We start from the raw sequence: 19,602 nt of genomic DNA, 5'->3' as shown, positions 1-19,602 counted from the left end.
CATCCTTTCTCTCCTGAGAAGCTGCCTGACCCACTTTGTGTGTATCTGTTGACATCTATTGTTTTGTAAGTAGCTTATGTGTCCTCGCTCAACTCTAATCTAGAAGCAGAAGGGGGAGAAGAATTATATACGGAATTGGAGACCCATCACATTGTTGAATGTAGATTACAAGATCCTGTCTAAGGCCATCGCCAACCGGGTCAAGTCTGCTCTGGGACAGGTGATCCACCCGGACCAAACCTGTGCTGCATCTGGCAGGAAAATCTCAGACAGCCTGGCGACCAGGCTGAAGGCCTTCAACAGGATATCGCACATGTACATGAGGGACGTGCTCTCCAAAATGGGCTTTGGGGAGGAAATCAGGAAGTGGATCCAACTGCTCTACACCGACATCTGTAGTGCAGTCCAAATCAATGGGTGGAATCAGACAGCTTCCCCGTCAGGTCTGGAGTCAGGCAGGGTTGCCCTCTCTCCCCTGTCTTCTTCATCTGTTGTATTGAACCCATTGCCGAGTCCACCAGGAAGGACGTGAGCATAAGAGGAGTGACATTGCCAGGCAGTGGGAGCACTTGGGTCAAAACCTCCCTGTACATAAATGATATCGCCGTCTTCTGCTCGGATCCAGGGTCAGTCCGCAGATTAATTAGCGTCTGCGACCAGTTTGAGTCAGTCATGGGAGCCAGGGTAAACCGCAGGAAGAGCGAGGCCATGCTCTTTGGAAACTGGCCCGACCGATCTTCCATCCCCTTCCCCTTCTTGAAGGTGCTGGGGATCTGGTTCAGGGAGGCTGAGGCGTGTGACAAGATTTGGCTGGAGCAGATAGCCAGGGTGGAGAAGAAACTGGAGCTGTGGAAGCAGTGCTCCCTCTCTCAGGGGGAAAAATCTGGTGCGAGGTGCTCTCGGGGCTTTTGTACTTGGCACAAGTGTGGCCTGTCCCTCCCTCCTACGCCACAGGGATCACCCGGGCCATCTTCCGCTTCATCTGGGGGTCGAGGATGGACCGAGTACGACGGGCCACAGTGCACAAGTCGGCAGACAACGGGGTAAAAGCGTGCCCAAAGTCGCCCTCATCCTGACGGCCACCTTCGTGAGTACCTGCATCAGGCGGAGCAAGGCATGTGGGCACCAACTGTCACTGAGGTTCTATCTGTCCCCGGTGTTACGAAGGATAGGCCTGGCGCAGATGCCACGCAATGTGCCAGTCAGCTGGACATTGCTGCACCATCTGTCGTTCGTGGAAAAGTTCTTCCGAACCAACCCCTTTGACCACAAGCCCATCGGGCAGTGGTCAGCACGGAACGTCCTGCAGGCACTGCAGGGGAATGACTCAATGGATCCTGTGGCGTGGTTCCCAGAGCAGACTGCCCAGCTTGTCTGGCGAAATGCCTCATCACCAGAACTGACCAACAAGCAACAAGACCTGGCTTGGCTGGCGGTAAGGGGAGCCCTCCCAGTCAGATCCTTCCTGCACTGCTGGAAACACACCACCAGCGCACGCTGCCATTGCGATGGCTGCTTGGGAAGGAGACGGTTGCCCACCTCGCAGAGTGTGGATTTGCAAAGAGAGTCTGGAGAGTTTTGCAAGGGTCCCTGTCACAATTTATTCCGAACAGCTCTGTCACAAAGGACCCTGTGATTTGCAGACTGTTACCAGGGACGCATTCAGAGACTGACTTCGAGTGCTGCTGGAAGGTCATCAACTCGGTGAAAGAAGCTCTTTGGTCTGCCCGAGCTTTGTTGACCTCCCAGCAGAGCGAGATGTCCGTCGGGGAATGTTGCTGACTGACCCACTGCAGACTGCAGGAGTACGTGCTGAGGGACGCACTGAAGCTTGGTGCAGCCAACGCCAAGGTTCTGTGGGGGAGGATCGCAGTGGCAAGGGTGGGGGGTAATTTTGTGTAATTGATGTATTGAATATCTGTATTGAATGTATGTATAGCCTCCGAGAATGTCGGATGGAGTTTTAGAAGGAACATGTTTTGTATATATTTATTTCTTGAATAAAGTATTTTTTGATCATTAAAAAAACTGCTGGAAGAACTCAGCCAGTCAAGTAACATGGAAAGAGAAACCATTCAAGTCCAACTCCACATAACTCGTCACAAAATCCTCGTCTTATACTGTATTTCTGGGTAGTCTTTTTCATGATATCTTAAATCATGAGCCTATCTGCTCTTGTAATGTTATTTTAAAGAAGTGCTGAGTTATTCTAATGGCAATATTTGTCCCTCACTGAACGTTATTAAAACAGAAGAACTGATGTTTGTGGGACTGCAAACATATAGTATTGATTCAATAAAGCCTTTGTCTCTTTTGTTAGTAGGAATACAACGGTTAGTGGGTGTGCACAAAAATATAAAGCAGCCTATTTGTGAAAGGACTGCAGAGTGACACGTTCTCCCTGTGACCGCATGGGTTTTTTTTCAGGTGCTCCGGTTTCCTGCCACATTTCAAAGACGTACAAGTTTATAGGCCAATTGGTTTCTGTAAATTGTAAATAATCCCTAGTGTGTAGGATAGTGCTAGTATATGGGGTGATTGCTGGTTGGCATTGGCTCAGTGGGCCGAAGGGCCTGTTTTCATGCTGTATCTCTAAAGTAAAGTCTAAAGGATCTTTTGGCGAAACCCTGAGTTGTGGAAGTCTAAAGAGAATAAAGGGTCCATGTGCAAAGATCAGTGAAATATAGTTGCTTGGTGCAAAAAAAAGTCTAGGAAGATGCTAAAAGTAATTAAAACAGCTAACAAGACTTTATAACCAAAGGGCCAAGGATTCAAAGCCCTGTTCAGATAACATTTGGAGTTCTACGCACAACACTTTATAAAGAACTAGACCAAGTTCCTCTTCTGCCCAAACCAATTCTGCATTGGTGCAGCACCCTCTCCTCCCCCACTCCCCCCTCCTGCCCTCACCTCAACCCCCCTTATCCTCCCCTCCCTCCACCCCCCTTCCCCTTCCCTCCCTCGGAGATAGATTTAAACTTCTTCCATTAGCACCAAAGGGATGACGGTGAGTAAGGTGGGCCTAAAATTGTTGTACTATCGTGTACCATTTTGGCTAGTTCAGGAACAATCAAACAAACAAATGAGAGTTTTAGTATATAGATATATTGAATGTGAAGCAAGCATAGTGTGCAGAAACGAATGAAGGATTTTAGGATTTTGAAGGGTATTGATAGACTAAATAGGGAGAATTTATTTTTCTAATTATGGGGTGAGTGGACATGAATGTTGAATGATAGAATGATGTTGAATTATGAGTTGAATGGACACAAGTGGCCTAGCTGCAAACAATTGGGGTCATACTTTTTTACAGAAAAGCAATTAAAAAAGAGAATTTGAATTAAGAAGGTAAGAAAGGAGAAGTAAGAAAAAATATATAAAATTTGAATTAAAAATTGTGATATCTACGTATTGTTTGGCAGTACAAACTTTGATTGTTTACATTATTCTCTTTCGACCAGAGAGGTTTAGTGGCATTGCTTTAGCTAATATCATGCTATCAACTACATCCCATGCTCTTAAATCCCAGTATAAATTATCTGCACTGGATGTAATAAGAATTCCAATAAACAGGGAAGTTTAGGGTAGAATCAATTGACAAGTAGTGTAGATTTAGTTTATAGTGCAAGGCTTTCAGTCTGAATTTGCTAGCCAATTAACATGTAATGGCACATAATGTCATTGAATTTTGTAGTATAATAGGCCATTCTCTCTGTCTAACCTGTAGCAGCTTTTTCATAGAGCAGTCCAGTTAGTCATGTCTTAGCCCTTTCCCCCCAAAATGCATTTTTCCCTTCAAGCATTTGTACAATTATATTTGAAAGGGCTTCCATCACCCTTTTGGTCAGTGGATTTCAAACCAATACTACTCACAGCATAAAAGACAATTTTCACATACTGAGAAAAGTATTCATTTTTCTCGTACTTATTTACGATCAGGAATTTGCATTGCTCATTGGTTAGTATATAGCTTCCTAAATATCGTGATTGAATCAGCTGTATGATTTCATCATTAAGGGTTCGTCTTCCTGACTTTGTCATTTAGAGCTCTTTATGGCTTTGAGAACACAGTAAAAATCTGTTTGCATTTTTTTGTTTGTCATTTGTTCAGAAATGAAACTTTAAGTGTAGGCAAGATTATTTTAAAAATTGAGACTATGATATGTTGCAAAACACCACTACGTCTGGATCTCCCTCTTACGCACTTCAGGCGATGTTGTGCTACATAACAATGTTATCTCAGAGACTGGATGTGTTATTCTGTACCAAATGCAATATTCTGTATCAAATTATAACTTAAGTGATACGTCATGATTACGGCGCATTGCTTTGCAGGGCAGACTGATGATTTCCAACTTTGGTGGTTGGTTATTGGTCTGAAAAGTCAAAGGCCTTGAGTCATAACCCTGAGATGTATGTTCAAACTTCACCTAAGCAGCAGTGGAATTTAAATGCATTTAATAAGCTTGAATTACTACAAAGAAGTCATGGTTTATCGTTTATTGTGATAAGCAAAAAGAACTAGCAAGAACTCAGCGAGTGAAACAGCATATGTGGAGGCAAAAAGGGATGTGTAGACTTTCGGGTATTGACCCTGCCTGAGGATTGAAGCTCAAAGTTTGATAGTTTTGAGGTCCTGGAATGTTGTAAATTAGAAATGGAGATGTGTAATTAATTTTTATGTCATGATGTTGAGGACTAAGTTTACTGCTGTATGCTGCAAATAGTTGAACTCTTTGGAGCTTGGTAGAAACATTGAAAGGTACCCAGAGGCAAAGTGGCACAGTAGTTTCAATTAAATGGACACAAACATTGGGACTGAAAAGTTGCAAGCCACATGGACCAATTAGAATTTGCTTTAACACATTTTATATTTTCCTGAGGCAGGAGGATGATTCTGGGCAAGAACAGTTGGGAATGTTGACAGAGTTAAAATTTAGACTGGCTGCAAAGTTGCCAGAGTGATTTGTTAGAAGAAAAAGTGGGGCTGGCCTACTTGAGGGAGCCGGCACTCTGCGTGGTTGGGCCGATGTGGGAATCGCCCCGGAGATCAGAGGTGTTGTGGGTGAGTGTGAGTGGAGGTACCGCGCTGCACAATGTGTAGGAAAGAACTATAGATGCTGGTTTAAATCGAAGGTAGACACAAAATGCTGGAGTAACTCAGCGGGTCAAGCAGCATCTCTGGAGAGAAGGAATGCCTGACGTTTCGGGTCGAGACCCTTCTTCAGACTCAGTGGCCGTTCGCAAGGCTCCGGTCCCTGGTCTAAGTTCCAGCCCTCAGGCCTAGGCCTACCGTCGCCATGGTGACGAGGTGGGGCTGGAGGAAGTGGTTGCCTGGCACCCAGGAAGTGACGGCATAGTTGCCCAAGGTGGAGGCTGCCTCCATTTTGAGCCGCGCCGAGTGCTGGGGTAAGACTTGTTGTTATTGTCGCTGCTGCGCCGGGAGTGAAGCCGTTGTTGCTGCTGCGCCGGAGGGGTTAAGGTTTTGCTGCCGCCGCGCCGAGCGGGAGAGTGAGGGAACAGACGGAGGTAATGTCTCGCCTGGGCTTCGCGCCGTCCCGGGGCCGGGCCCAGGGAGCCTTGACCGCCCCGCCCTCGCCTCGGCTCCTTCATTCCGTTTGCTTTCTCCACAACCTGGGCTGCCTCTCGGATTGGGGTGGGGTGGGGTGGGGGGGGGGAGGAGGGGAGGATTGGGGGGTGAACGGGGAGGGATGATGGGGGGAGGGGAGGGGAGGGGTGCATGGAGCGGGCGGCGGTAGGGGGGCTTGTATTTAGTTGGGCGAAGGTCCGCCCATTGCCGATATCCAGTCGGAAGGTCGAACTCTGCGGTGATCCCACTCTCCATACCCCCCTCTGCCCTCACGTTAATGGAAGTGTGGGGAAGAGGCCTGGGGTTATAATTCTGCTTCTGTTTTCTATTTTACTTGATTATTGTAATTGATTCATTTTTCTAAATGAATTTGGAGTTTTAGAGCAGTAAACTCCCTCATCTGGTCCACCCCATCCATGCCATGTGCTGAGAGCTCCTTCCTTTATCCTGTTTTTGGTATACAGTTGTATTCTAGGTCAGCAAAGATGAGCGCTCGGGTATTCATCGGCAGACTGAGCCCCTATGCCACTGAAAAGAATGTGGAGAGATTCTTCAGAGGATATGGACGAATTAAGGAAATTGATTTGAAGAATGGATTTGGATTTGTGGTAAGGAATTGTTTTATTTTAATGCTTTGATTAGCTGAACTTTGTAGTATGTTTGAAGGAGTTTGTAAGAAACTTGGTCAGTAAGGGGGTCTTAGATCCACACGAACATGATAATCATTTGAACAAAGTAAAGATCTATTTACACAAAAAATAGAAACTGTTGGAAATACTCAGCAGGTCAGGCAGGATCAGTGGGAAGTGAAGGCAAATTAATATTTGGGGATCAAAGACCATCTCAATCTTCAACCTGAAATGTTAACTTTTTCCACAGGTGCATCCTGAGCTGCTGAGAGTTTGCAGCATTTTCTGTTTTTATTCTATATTCCCAGTATCTGCAGTTTTTTTTTTTCACTTGCAAATCTTTTATTCTGTTTTCAGGAGTTTGATGATTACAGAGATGCAGAGGATGCAGTTTATGAGCTAGATGGAAAAGAGTTGTGCAACGAAAGGTACACATCTCAGTCTCATTGTCTTGTCTCTTTAAAGGTAATGCAGTGTTTCTAGCTATGTAAATAAGCATTTCATTTGTGCAGAGTGACAGTTGAGCATGCCAGAGCACGAAATAGAGGAGGGAGAGGAGGAGGAGGAGGAGGAGGAGGAGGAGGAGGAGGAGGACGATATCCAGGTCGCTTTAGCCAAAGCTATCAACGAAGTTCGGGAAGGTACGTCTATTCATCTGTTTTCTAAAACTGGACATGTAACTACTGTGCAAACCCGTTTATTAAAACTTTTAGTAGCTAGGTTCGCCGTGGTGGTCAAATGTCTAGGTTTGTTTAATATTACATTCTTTTTTTTAAATCCAACCTTGTAATGACCCTGTTCAGAAGTAGTAAATGGCAAAACTTTTCTTGCCTGTTTATATTAAATTCATGTTAATTTTTGCTAGTTAATTAAGTAGTGATGTTACTACTTAAGTAGAGATGTTGCTTGCCATAAATCAACATTCTGTGATGCTGAGCTGTTGGCTCTGGAAGATCTTGGATTTTATCCATTAACGTTTTGTTTGCTATTGATTTAAAAATCTTCTGGAATTGGAAAATGCATTTGCTTCGGATGAAATGACAGATAGAAACTGAACATTCTGATAGTTGAAGGCCTAAAAATAGCGAGTTGACTGGTTGTTTCAATTTCTAGACTGTCACTTGGGTATGGTTATATATTGTAATAAACCACTCAATGGTTGTCACCATTATGTTCTTTTAAAGCCAGTGATCTCATGTCTTTTATGTGGAGGCAATAGAAAGTTGGTCAATATTCTTCAAGTGAACCTCCAGATGTCTAAAGTCTACATTCATCTCCAAAGATAAGAATGATTTTTGAGTTTGGTCAGAAACATTTTAAAAACTCAAGTTTTCAAGAATGTGGGCAATGTGTAATTTTTAGAAAGTGGGAATTGTAGCGAAGCCGGAAGTTTTTGTTTTTCTCTTTGGTGACCTACATTCAGAACAAAATACCTGTTTAATATCTAAAGTACAGAGCATAATATATTATCCATTTTAGAAATGGACCACCAGTTCGTACTGAAAACAGAGTTATCGTTGAGAATCTTTCCTCCAGAGTGAGCTGGCAGGTATGTTGAATATAATATCTAATTATGTAATATAATATGACATTACAGTAGTATAATTTGTTAAACCAGTTGAAAATAAAATGGAATGAAACTAGCATTATTTAATTGTTAGTAGAGCTTTCAAGGTTAATTTAAGAGTCATTTTACAGTATAGGACACACTGTCAGATTTGTGACACACTGTCTGCAAGTGTTACGTTCAAACAGCGCGTTCTAAGTTAATTTAAAGAGACATTCAAAAATGTTTAATGCATATAATTATAAAGAATTATAGTAACATGGTGTAGGAGAACAGAGGAGTATTGCTCAACACTTTGGCATTAAATATGTCCGTGTTCCTTCCAAAAAAAGACATCGTCTTTCAGTTGAAAAATTGTGTGTAATTATGACGATACAATAACTTGACCCACACCTAAACTGGATTAGCACTTTCTGAATTTATAAAGGTAGTTTTCAACAAAGATATGAACATTCCTGATAAGTCCATACCTAATATGTAGCCTTATTGTGTATAATTGACTTATTAAAATGCCTGTCATCAATAGTTGATTGATTAAAAAAATGGCACTTCAAATATTTCCATGAACTGAAAAAAAACTAGTAAAAGGTGCTACACTTAATGCCAATGTCTAGGTCCGAGTCAGAGCATTATTTTATTTTTGCAATGAGGTCAATGATAAAAAAAATTCAAAGCAACGGTGCTGATTTTCAACTTGTTAGAAACTTTTAAAAATGTAGGGATTTATTTCTGTTCCATCTTTTCCATCTTCAACAATTGAAAAATAAAATCGAGGGATTTTTGGGCTGCTTTAAAGAATTTATTGCAGTTCTGAGGAGAATAAATAGATAGCTGATCTGCGTTAATTTGGATGATCTTAACCTAGGCTGGAGAATGGAGAAAAAAGTCCTGACTCCAGGTTAATAACACTGAAAAAGGTGAAAAATTAAGAGATTTTGTATTATAATATCTCTAGATCCCACAGCACAATTCTTTGCTGACGTTTGTGTAAATTTTCACAACAAATTATTAATGGGAGAATTTACTTGGGAACAACCAATCTAAAAATCTTTACTCTTATGGTCAGCACCTTTTGACAGTGAAATTAGGGTTAAGTACTTGAGTTTGTTATCACGGACAGAAAACAGGCTTTATTTTTAGCATGTAATTTACTTGTACAATAATCAATTTTGTCATATTGTGCACTTTTCAATATGTGATATGAACCCTGTGACTTCATTGCAAAAATAAAATAAGGTACTCCATGTAGAATAGATGTGAACTATATTAAAGAATGATTGACCTATAGTTGTATAACAAATTTAAATACTGTTTATTTAACTTGATTAGCTTAAGTTAAAGTATAAATAACTTTTGATTGCACTACTAACCTTGAAACTAAAATGTGTTCACTGAAATTTTGTGTTTTTTGAAATTTAACCAAGTGTTAAAACCTTTATTTACCAGCCTTTCGTGTCGTTGGCCTTGTGACGTGGAGTGCCGTTGGTTTTCCTAATCGCTGTGCCTTGGTCTCTTGGGCCTAGTTGAAATGCCAATCTGCTCCTACCTTTGTCAGTTGATGATCTAAATCTGTGTTGTGGTGGCCTGACCAACACTGGTGGGCACTGGGTTTAGTGCCATTACCTTGCTGCATCCCAGAAAATGATAACAAGGTGTCCTAAAGTCGAGAGTTCTGAGAGCCTGCTGTAAAATGCGAGGTCCTTGATTGGGAGAAATTCGCTGGCAGGGTTTTTTGGAAGCTCGATTGGAGCGAGGCAAGAAGTCCGTGGTCACAGCGCAAGAGTAGCAATCCTTGTTCCTATGGCAATGCCAGAATCGGCCTTTAAGGGAGGGTGATGACCGGGAAGGCTCCCATCGATCGGGTAGTGTCAGTCAAGCGGGTGGAGAAGAGAACCATCTGGTCTTCAGTCGTGGTGGTGCCTCTGCGAACACTTGTTACATTTGGCTGGGTGAATAGCCTAGGGAATTGTACAGGAAGGTAATACAAATTTTGAAATTGGATGTATTTTTTTGTTTTTCCAGTGATATACATTGGAAATATAGAAATTTTGCGAATGTGCTTTGATATGTTTAACCGATTAACTTGCACAGGATCTGAAAGATTTCATGAGACAGGCTGGGGAAGTTACCTTTGCAGATGCGCACAGGCACAAAATGAACGAAGGGTGAGTTGCAAGACACTTTGTGCTTTTGTAAATGGGAAGGAAAGTATAGGGTTATTAAATCTACTTGTGCTGTTATAAAACTGCCAATGCAAGAAACTGGTTTGTAATCATCTGAAATATTTACTAAGAATGTAATGCGTGTTTTAAAATTGCTTTACATTTCACGAAGTGGTCATACATCAGATAGTTGTAGAAAGCTTTGAAGTAGTTTTGAAATAAATTCCTGGATTGTCATATTTTTCAAACATATTTGAAAGGAAATCTTAAAACTTGTACAGTTCACTAACTGCTACCCTGTTTCATCTTGAACATTCTGGATGGTTTGGGATTTTCCTTACAGAAATAAATTACACAGGGAGAAACTAAATAATAAGGAATTTAGCCTGACAACACTAGAATCTATTATTAAAAAAGAGCTAGCAAGCAAGGCACATAGAAAATAGTAGGATTGGGCAGTCAAGTTGCGTTTAGTTTAGTTTTGAGGTACAGCATGAAAACAGGCCACTGAATCTACGCCGACCAACGGTCACTTGTACACTAGTACTATCCACACACTAGGGACAATTTACAGAAACCAATTAATGTACAATCCCACACGTCTTTGGAAACCAGATACCTGGAGAAAACCCACTCGGTCACGGGGAGAACATACAAATTTCATACAGACAGCACCCGTAGTCGGGATTGAACCAGAGTCTCTGGCACTATAAGGCAGCAGGTCTACTTATGCGCCACTGTACCACCCCACGAAAGATACCGACAGGGACATCATGTTTGACAAATCCATTGGACTTTGAGAGTTTAACGAGCATAAGAGTGCACTAGTTGATGTGTATTCAGACTTTAAAAGGCTACACAATATATTATTGAACAGAGTGTGTAGTGTTAAGAATTCTTGTGTGGATTGAGGATGGCTAACAGACAAAGGGCAGTTGGAATGAAATGGTCATTATTCTGTCGGAAGGTTGTGATCAGTCGGGTTGTGCTGGGGCTTCAATTGCTCACAATCAATATCAGTGGTTGGGATGATGGAACTAAATGTAATAATTAATTTTGTTAATATAAAACCAGGTGGTATGTGAGCTGTGAGAGGGTACAGACAGAGTAAACAAAAGGAAATGCAGATGAAATATATTGTAGGAAAATGAAGGCATCAACTTTGGTAGACAAAGTAAAAGTAGAGTTTTTTAATGCTGCAAAATTGAAAGGTGTGGTTCAGAATGATTTGAGTGTGCTTGTATGCAAATCACAAAGTTAATATGTTGGTTTAGCAAGTAGGAACACTAGCGGGGTATGTGTTGGTCTTTAATACCAGAGGATTTCAGTGCAAGAGTAAAGAAGTGGCAAATATAAGTCTTTGAGATTGTATACCCATGTAAGGAAGAATATTTTTGCAGCAGAGGATAACAAAGATTCACCAGATTGATTCCTGAATATTGGGCCAATCCTCTCTTCAGTTTGGATGAATAAGAACTGATCTCATTGAACATACAACATTTTAAAGTAGTTGATAAGGTAAATGTAGAGCTGAAAATTTTTTAAAAAGCTTCAGATGCTGAAAATCATTTACCCAGCAGAGAAACCGGGGCTTCAGTGCACCGTATCCATGTTAATAGGCATGTGAATTTTCCACGTTTCCACAGATTTCCGCGTTTTTAAAAATCCGCGCTCTTTGCGTGATTTCTGTGTTTTTCACTTTGCCAAAATCGAGTTTACCAAAGGTGAAATCGGATCGGAAAAAAAAGAAAAGAAACGATGTATAGACTTGTAATGAGCACTAAGGTTCCGCTAGAGGCCGCTAGGGGTTCCGCGAGAAATCCCCCGTGCCCTGGAAGTCTCCCCGAAAATGTGGCACCTAGGCTGGGCAAGGCAGCCAATCTCGACCGCATCGGGAGTTCCACGGCCGATCGGTGGGTTGAATTTGCAACCTGTGGCCGGGGCTCTGGAAATTCAGCCCAGCTGGAACCAGCAAATCTATCCCCATAGCCGGCTCTCTTGGCCGGCTCGATAAACCAGCAAAGCTCTGGAACCAAGAGTGCCAGAAAACCAGTGATGGAACTGTAATGAGTAAATATTAAATTTATGTGCAAGATTATATAACTAAATTAATTAAGACAGGGTTAAAATATAAAACACAGCAGCAAAGCCAATTACCACCTTTTTGGGCTGATTATCAATTAATGTGCGAATTTACTTAAATGTTATTAGTATACAGTGACATATTCACATTATTTTGTAATGTCCGTTTTTACTTTGAAATGCACTAAAAGAGGCTTGAAACTAGTAATTTTGTGTGTAAATTTTTCAATTTTTTGACCCCCGCTGTACGCCTCGCACAAGCGTTCGGCTCTTTTCCTCTTTTATTAACCTCACTCACATGCCAGTGTTAATCATCCAGTGCCATCTTTAATTTCACATGCCAACTTCTTAACTATGTTGATTCACCTGCTCATCTAGATGCAGGAGTTACCGACTCCATAATCCCTCGAGGCTGGGCTTTCAGGATTTCTGCCATTCAAAACATTCTTTGGATTCTGTCTAAACCACTTATCCCATATCTTATGATGTTATCCACCTTTGCGCAAAAAGCTTTTATTATCTACTCTGTCCTTTGTAATTTTGTCTACCTCAATTAGATTCCTTCTTGGCATCCTCTGCTCCAAGGAAAACAAATCAACACTTTCACAACTGAAATACTCAATCCCAACTAACATTCTGTGCAAACATTTCCTCCTTGTATTGTAGCAATCTGAGCTGCACACAGTATCCTAATCAGTGTTTTATGAAGTTGTCCCCATAACCTCCCAACTTTTGTATTATGTCCAACTAACGAAGGCTGTCATTCAAATATACCTTCACCCATTTATCTACCTGTGCTGCCACCTTCAGGTGTCTTTGGACATACACAATACAATGTTTGTTCCTCAATACTTCCTAGGACTTTGCCATTTATTCTGAATGCCCTCGCTTTATTAGTCTTTCCAGAATATAAATAATTCCAAAATAAATACTTATCCGAATTAAATTTTGTATGTTATTGCACTTCCCACCTTGCAATTCTATATTGCAGTCTAAGACCCTCCTCACAATCAGCACCAATGCCTGAAAATCTAAAACCAAATAAAATGTTGGGATACTTGGCCGATCAGTCAACATCCTGTGGAAAGGAAAGCTGTTAATATTTCAGATCAATGACCCTTCAGGACCAGAAACAGGCAAAACGCAAAATTTTAACATGGGCAAGGAGTGGAGAAAGTTTTTTTTAAAAGGATACTATTGGGAGGAGATTGCAGTTATCCAGACTTCATTCATTTACAGCTGTCTAGTTAATGGGTGAAGGAGAACAAATAGCAAATAAGAAAAACAAAAGGACATGCTGGAATTGTGAGAAGCATGACAGCAGTGTCTGAAAATCTGAAACGTATAATCCAGCAAATCAGTAAAACGAGTTACTTTTACAAGTGGGTGACTTCTCATCAGAGCTAGCCAAATTTAAAAAGCAGGTGAGGCTAGTTATCTGCATTCAGTATTGTGCCCCAAAGGATGCAACACGGCTGCTCCTCAGTCTTGCATTGGGTGTGATTGGAACAAAATTGGAGGCATAAAACAGAGGTGGGATGGAGAATTAAAGTGAAGGGTGAATGGAAGTTTGGATTCTTCCTTGTAGATTGAGTAGATGAGTGACCATTTTGCAAACAGTCTGCATTTAGTTTCTCATTAACGAGGAAGCTACATTGTGACCATCAAAAGGTTCAAATGCAAAACACTAATTTGAAACAAGTGCAAGTGAAATGCCGTGCCACTTGAAATGAATGTTTGGATTCCAGAATGCTAGCAATGGCCAAGATTAAGAAGCAGGTGCTGCAATTGCTGCAGTTGCAAGAAGCATTGAACCAGGGAGTTATTTGAGAATGTGGGAAGGGGAGGGAAATCTTGTTGAATGTGGCAGAAGTAGAGAGGATGATTTGTTGAATGTGGAAACTGGTGGATTGGAAAATGAGGACAAGGGCACCCTGTAGCTTGCTGGGAGATGAGTGCGTGCAGGAAATGCAGTGGTCCCTGTTGATTATGGTCAAGGGGAAGCTATAGTTAAGGAAAAAATTGTCTGCGCCACTGGTGTGGAACATCCAGTCATCGGAACAGATGATGGCAGGGACTGAGGAAGTGGGTGTTGATTTATGATTGTCTTTGTATTGAGATACAGTGAAAAATGTAGTTTTGTGTGTTCATGCAAATTATACTGTACATCAGGTAGTGCAAAAGAGAAAATAAACAGTTCAGGGTTTAATGTTGCAGTTCCAGAGAAAGTGCAGATAAAAAAATGTGCAAGAGCCACAACGAGGTAGATTGAAAGATCAGAACTACATCCCCAACATATTCAGACACTGCTGTCAAGACTGATAACGGCTGGGAAGAGGCTGCTCTTGAAACGTGCTTTCAAACTTTTGTATCAACTTAACAATAGAGGGAAGAAGAGAAAATAACCAGGGTATGAATGATCCTTGTTTATATTGGTTGCTCTCCAGAGGCAAAGTGAATTATAGATGGGGTGGTGATGTAAGCTGCTTTGTGTGATGCACTGAGTTGCGTTCACAACTCTGCAATTTCTTGTGATCTTGGACAGTGCAGTTACCAGCTGTGGTGCATCTAGATAGGATGCTTCTGTAGATATTAAGTCCTTTAGACTTTAGAGATACAGCGTGGAAACACCCTCTTCAACCCACAGAGTCTGCGCCTACCAGTGATCTCTGTACACTAACTTACACACTAGGCCCAATTTTATACAATTCACCGAAGCCAATTAACCTACAGACATGTACATCTTTGGAGTGTGGGACGAAACAGGACCACACAGAAAATCCACATGTACAAACTGTACAAACAGCACCCCTAGTCAGGATCACACTCGGGTCTCTAGCACTGTAAGGCATCAACGCTACTGCTATGCCACTGTGCCGCCCTGGCGGAGTCATTAGAGACATGCTAAATTTTCTTCGCCTCTTGAGGAAAAATAGGCATTGGTGTGCTTTTTTGATTGTAATGTTTGTGGACCAGGACAAATTATTGGTGATATTGTCACCTAGAAACTTGTAACTCTCGACTATTTCCACTTTAGCAACATTAATACAGACTGAGGCAATTCCTTCCTGAAACTGAAGATCAGATCTTTAGTTTTGCTGACATTGAGAGCAAGGTTGTTGCCTTGACACCATGCTCTTTCTCCCTCCTGTACTGTCTTGCCAGTATTTGAGATCCAGCACACCACAGCGGTGTCATCTACAAATCTGTAAATGGAGTTGGAGCAGAAGGGGAAGGGTGTATTAAATGAGGCTAATTCACTATATATCTTTGGACATTTAATTGATATTGGCTGCAAGCACATACCCCATAGATGGTGATGGAAAAGTCAAAATGGGGAAGGGATCTGATGTTGGTGTTTTCTCTGGTTGGAATAAATGGAACCAAGGGCTATTTTGTCAATTCTGCCAACCAATTGGGATGGAGACGAGAAAAAAAAATGAATGCAGAGGGTAGTGAATCATTGGAATTTTCTGCCCAAGAGTTTGCTGAGTTTATTCAAGACGGATTCCAACTTTTTTGAAATTAAGGGAATCGAGCTGTATGGGTTTAATGCAGGAGAGTGGTGCTAGGTTAAACAATTAACCATGATCTTATTGCTTGGTGGAGCAGACTTGAGGAGCTTGAACAGTCTACTCCTCTTTCTATTTTTGAAGTCCAGTCTGTGAATGCAACATTATGTCTCTTTTTCTCTTTTTCTAGAATAGTTGAGTTTGCCTCCTACAGTGATGTGAAAAATGCTCTTGAGAAGCTCTCTGGTACAGAGCTCAATGGAAGAAAGATCAGAGTTGTTGAGGAACGTAAACAACGCAGGTAATTGCTCAAATGTGTATTGCAAGTTCCGTTGGATGCATCGAAAGGCCTTTATCCACTGAAGTAGATCAGTCTCAGTCCAGATGCATCTGAGGAAATTAAGTGAAGTAAGGAAATTACAGGATGAACTCAATAGTCTGAAGAAAGTTACCAATCCGAAACGTTACCTATCCTTTTCTTCCAGAGATGCTGCCTGACCCACTGAGTTACTTCAGCACTTTGTGTCTCTTTCGTATAAACTAGCATCTCCAGATCTTTGTTTCTACTATTCCTGTTTACCGTTTCAAGGACTTTTACAATCCAAGATTAAACTAACTCCTTCATAGCAACAATTCTTCTAGTTTCTGTCTTAAAAATACCCAGTGACAAAGTGCCTGAAGCCTTCGTGAATTTCCAAAATTTGGTGCTCTGTAGGTGAAGACATTTAATTTCTTCCCTTATTTAAAACTGAGACCTTTGGACTATCTCTGCAATTCCCCAAATCAACCCTATGATAATATATTTTATAGAGCTGACCTGTTATCCTTTGAAACAAGAATATAGACTCTACTTAATCTGTCATAGGATGCCAGGAATTAATGTGGTGATTATTTGTTGCACTCTTCTTCATACGTTTGTCTTTCCTTAGATAGAGACACGGTTCATACTCGAGGTGCAGTCTCATCAAGGCCCTTTTAGTGCAGAAAGAAAGTTCCTTTTAGTGCAGTATTCTCATGCCATACAGACCAACGTACAATGTCTTCTTGGGTTGTATCCTGCAAGTTAATATTCAGTGATTTGAGTCCAAGAGCATGAACATTTACGAAACACGGGCAGGGGCTCCTCAGATAAAAATCTGACTTTAAGCAAATATTTCCATACATTTTTATGAAGCATTTTTCAGGCTTGCAATAACGTCATGATATTTAATAATGACAGGATGCAGTATATATTCCATTAATTTAATTATGAGTTGTGCTAAGGTTTTCATCAGAAACAGTGGGTATCCCTTTGCCTCCACTAATGCTGACTGACTGAACCATGCTCGAAAAAATAATCAAATTCAAGGTGAGCTAGCCAATTGTATTCAAATTGACTTGGAGGAAGGAGCCAAACTGTAGTTTGTGGAGGGTAGTTTTACGGATTGGAGGCCTGTAACCAGTGGAGTGGCACAGAGGGTCATTGCAGTGCAGAGGGTCATTGAGTGGCACAGAGGGTCATTGCTGCGTCTGCTGTTTGTTATGTACATTAACGATTTTGCTAACCATATTGTTAACATTGTTAGTAAATTAGCAGATGACACAAAATTAGGTAGTACAGCAGACAGTAAGGGTTTCTAAGTTTGCAACAAAATCTAGTTTTGGGTGCCATACTTGCAAGATGCAAAGCCTTTGGGGTGGTTTGGAAAAGGTGGGAGAGGGAAAATCCATTGCTCTTGCGTTTGGCCTTAGAAGATGAATGGTTGCTTACTGTGTTTATTATTGCTCTTGCGTTTGGCCTTAGAAGATGAATGGTTGCTTACTGTGTTTATTAGCCTTCTGTGACTAGTTTTGATGTCCCTTGCTCTAATGTCTTGGATTTAATTAAGCAAGAACATTTGTAAGAAGGAATAGCTTTTTAATAACTAATGCAGTGCAGGCTACAGGCTAGATGGTTAAATGTATACATTTGATTTGAGTTGCTACCATATTGGTTGATTAACTGGATTAAAATAAAAACTAAACTTGTTACAAGTCTGTTTCCACACTGAGTTCGAGATAAATAGTATTTTGTTCTGACGATTCAAATGTACATTACTTTTTTTCAGGACTCGCAGTAGATCTCGTTCCCGTAGCCGAAGCTCTTCCAGGTCTCGCTCTAGGGACCGTAAGTCCTACAGCCGTTCCAGGAGTAGGAGTCGCAGTAAATCCCGATCTGATAGTAGATCACCTCCTCCTGCTAAGGAGCAGAAAGGCCATTCCTCAATGACCTCTGGAGACCGTGCAAGATCACGTACACGATCACCTTCTGGTGAGAGTACAGACTAAGCCTGTTGTGGACTTGAGTGAGTGAAGGTTGATGTAAAGAATTGAATTTGTGTGAAATGCAAATCTTAAATTTGTTAAAACTGTAGTTGCATTTATTGAACAGCATTCATTTACTTGTCACTTACAGATTTAAATTACTCTTACTTTATTGGAATTGGTTTCTTTGCAATAAATCCAACGTTTTTTTACTTTTCGTATTAAATGTAATGATGTAAATTACATTTCTCTTATGTACTCCTTTTAAATAAAGAATGTACATAGTTACTTTGAGTTTGATAATTTAATGTTTTTGAACTTTTGCTAGAATTTCTCACACTGGCACTTTTGTTTTTGCAAAAATACAATAATTGATCCAAAAGTATGGGTAACCTAAAACATAATGGCCAATACTGGAAGTTTGACACTTACGTTCCCTAGTGCAAGAAGGGGTTTACAGTTCAGTTCACACATTGTACCCGTTGATCAATTAACTGTATATTGTAAAAACATTGCAACAAAATATATGAAAGTTGGTGAAGTGCGTGGCCTAGTTCAAAACCTATCCACTGCTCCTACTGACTACATTCAGTGGCTACGATTAAGACTTTTTAATTTTCAGTAGTGCATTGAATTTTAATTCCATATACTAAAGCTGTATTTGTTCACCTTTCTAACTTGCTGCATCTACAATATTTTGCTGTTGCACTACCATGGTTTGCAGCTACAGGACTGCAGAAACAATGACTCAAGCCAGTTGCTGTGCATTTGGCTCATTTAATGCAGCAGGATTTAATAATTTGTCTATGTGGCTTGCATACACCAACTGTTACAACAGATTATCTGCAGGAAGAACTTGGCGGGTCAGGCAGCATCTGTGGAGGGAAATGGATAGTCAATATTTCAGTTCAAGGGCCTTCACCTGGACGGCCAGATGAAGGGCCCCAAACCCAGACATCGGCTACCTATTTTCCTCCACTGATGCTTCCTAAGCTACCCAGCAGACTCTTTGTTGCTCCAGAGTCCAGCATTTGCAGTCTATTATATATTGTACAGTAGCTGATGCTCAGAGTAGCAGCACTCGTTACCCTGTAAAACATTGTTTTTATTATTAATTCATGGACTGAGTGAATGCTCTCTTGTTTATAGATGCTTTTAGATTTTGCATTAAAACAAGTCCCCATCTTAAATATGTGTACTAACAGGCTTATTGGGATGAATATCAAATTAATTTGACACTACACAAGTGCCAGGCAAGGACATTCACCCACAATCTAAATGGAGAACATTTAAGCATTCAACAGCAGTACTGCTGCTGAATTCCCTATCATCTGCCTCTTGGAAATCACTGTGGACCATACACCAATGAGCCAAAACATTGACCACTGACAGGTGAAGTGAATAACATTGATTATCTTTTTACAATGGCACCTGTCAAGGGGTGGGATATATTAGGCAGCAAGTGAACAGTCGGCTCTTGAAGTTGATGTGTTGGATGCAGGAAAAATGGGCAGGAGCAAAGACCTGAGCGACTTTGACAAGGTCCAAATTGTTATGGCCAGACGACTGGGTCAGAGCATCTCTGAAATGGCAAGGCTTGTGGGGTGCTCCCGGTCAGCAGTGGCGAGTACCTACCGACAGTGGTCCGAGGAGGGACAAACCACAAACAAGGTGTTGGGTGCCCAAGGCTCATCGATGCGCGAGGGCAATGAAGGCTATCCCATCTGGGAGGATGCGTGGCAGATGCATTTTAATGTGGATAAGTGTGAGGTTATCC

At 41.3% G+C, this 19,602-nt stretch overlaps 1 protein-coding gene across 3 annotated transcripts; it reads left to right on the top strand.

The window, feature by feature from the left end:
* The first annotated feature begins 5,317 nt into the window (after positions 1-5,317).
* Positions 5,318-18,998, top strand: LOC144597230 (serine/arginine-rich splicing factor 5-like). 3 transcript variants are annotated; one of them, XM_078406274.1, is made up of 8 exons: positions 5,318-5,409; positions 6,055-6,198; positions 6,577-6,647; positions 6,732-6,860; positions 7,699-7,768; positions 9,878-9,951; positions 15,733-15,843; positions 17,630-18,998. In XM_078406274.1, the coding sequence occupies exons 2-8, from the start codon at positions 6,076-6,078 to the stop codon at positions 17,847-17,849; spliced, it is 798 nt and encodes a 265-aa protein (XP_078262400.1). In that variant the 5' UTR covers positions 5,318-5,409; positions 6,055-6,075; the 3' UTR covers positions 17,850-18,998. The 3 variants fall into 3 exon arrangements, 2 of the variants coding, with proteins under 2 accessions (XP_078262400.1, XP_078262399.1); XM_078406273.1 differs by having other exon boundaries at positions 5,362-5,529; XR_013547712.1 differs by lacking the exon at positions 17,630-18,998 and having other exon boundaries at positions 5,362-5,529; positions 9,233-9,951; positions 15,733-15,806.
* Positions 18,999-19,602: the final 604 nt, after the last annotated feature.

Source organism: Rhinoraja longicauda, chromosome 10 (genome assembly GCF_053455715.1).
Source record: "Rhinoraja longicauda isolate Sanriku21f chromosome 10, sRhiLon1.1, whole genome shotgun sequence".
Taxonomy (NCBI): domain Eukaryota; kingdom Metazoa; phylum Chordata; class Chondrichthyes; order Rajiformes; family Arhynchobatidae; genus Rhinoraja; species Rhinoraja longicauda.
Note: the sequence above shows the minus strand (reverse complement) of the source record. Positions and strands in the feature narration are given on the sequence as shown.

Excerpts from the sequence above, each read along its gene's own strand:
- LOC144597230 (XM_078406274.1), top strand. The coding sequence starts at position 6,076 with ATGAGCGCTCGGGTATTCATCGGCAGACTGAGCCCCTATGCCACTGAA. Across the intron at positions 6,199-6,576 it reads AGAATGGATTTGGATTTGTG|GAGTTTGATGATTACAGAGA; the intron begins GTAAGGAATTGT and ends TTCTGTTTTCAG. Across the intron at positions 9,952-15,732 it reads AGGCACAAAATGAACGAAGG|AATAGTTGAGTTTGCCTCCT; the intron begins GTGAGTTGCAAG and ends CTCTTTTTCTAG.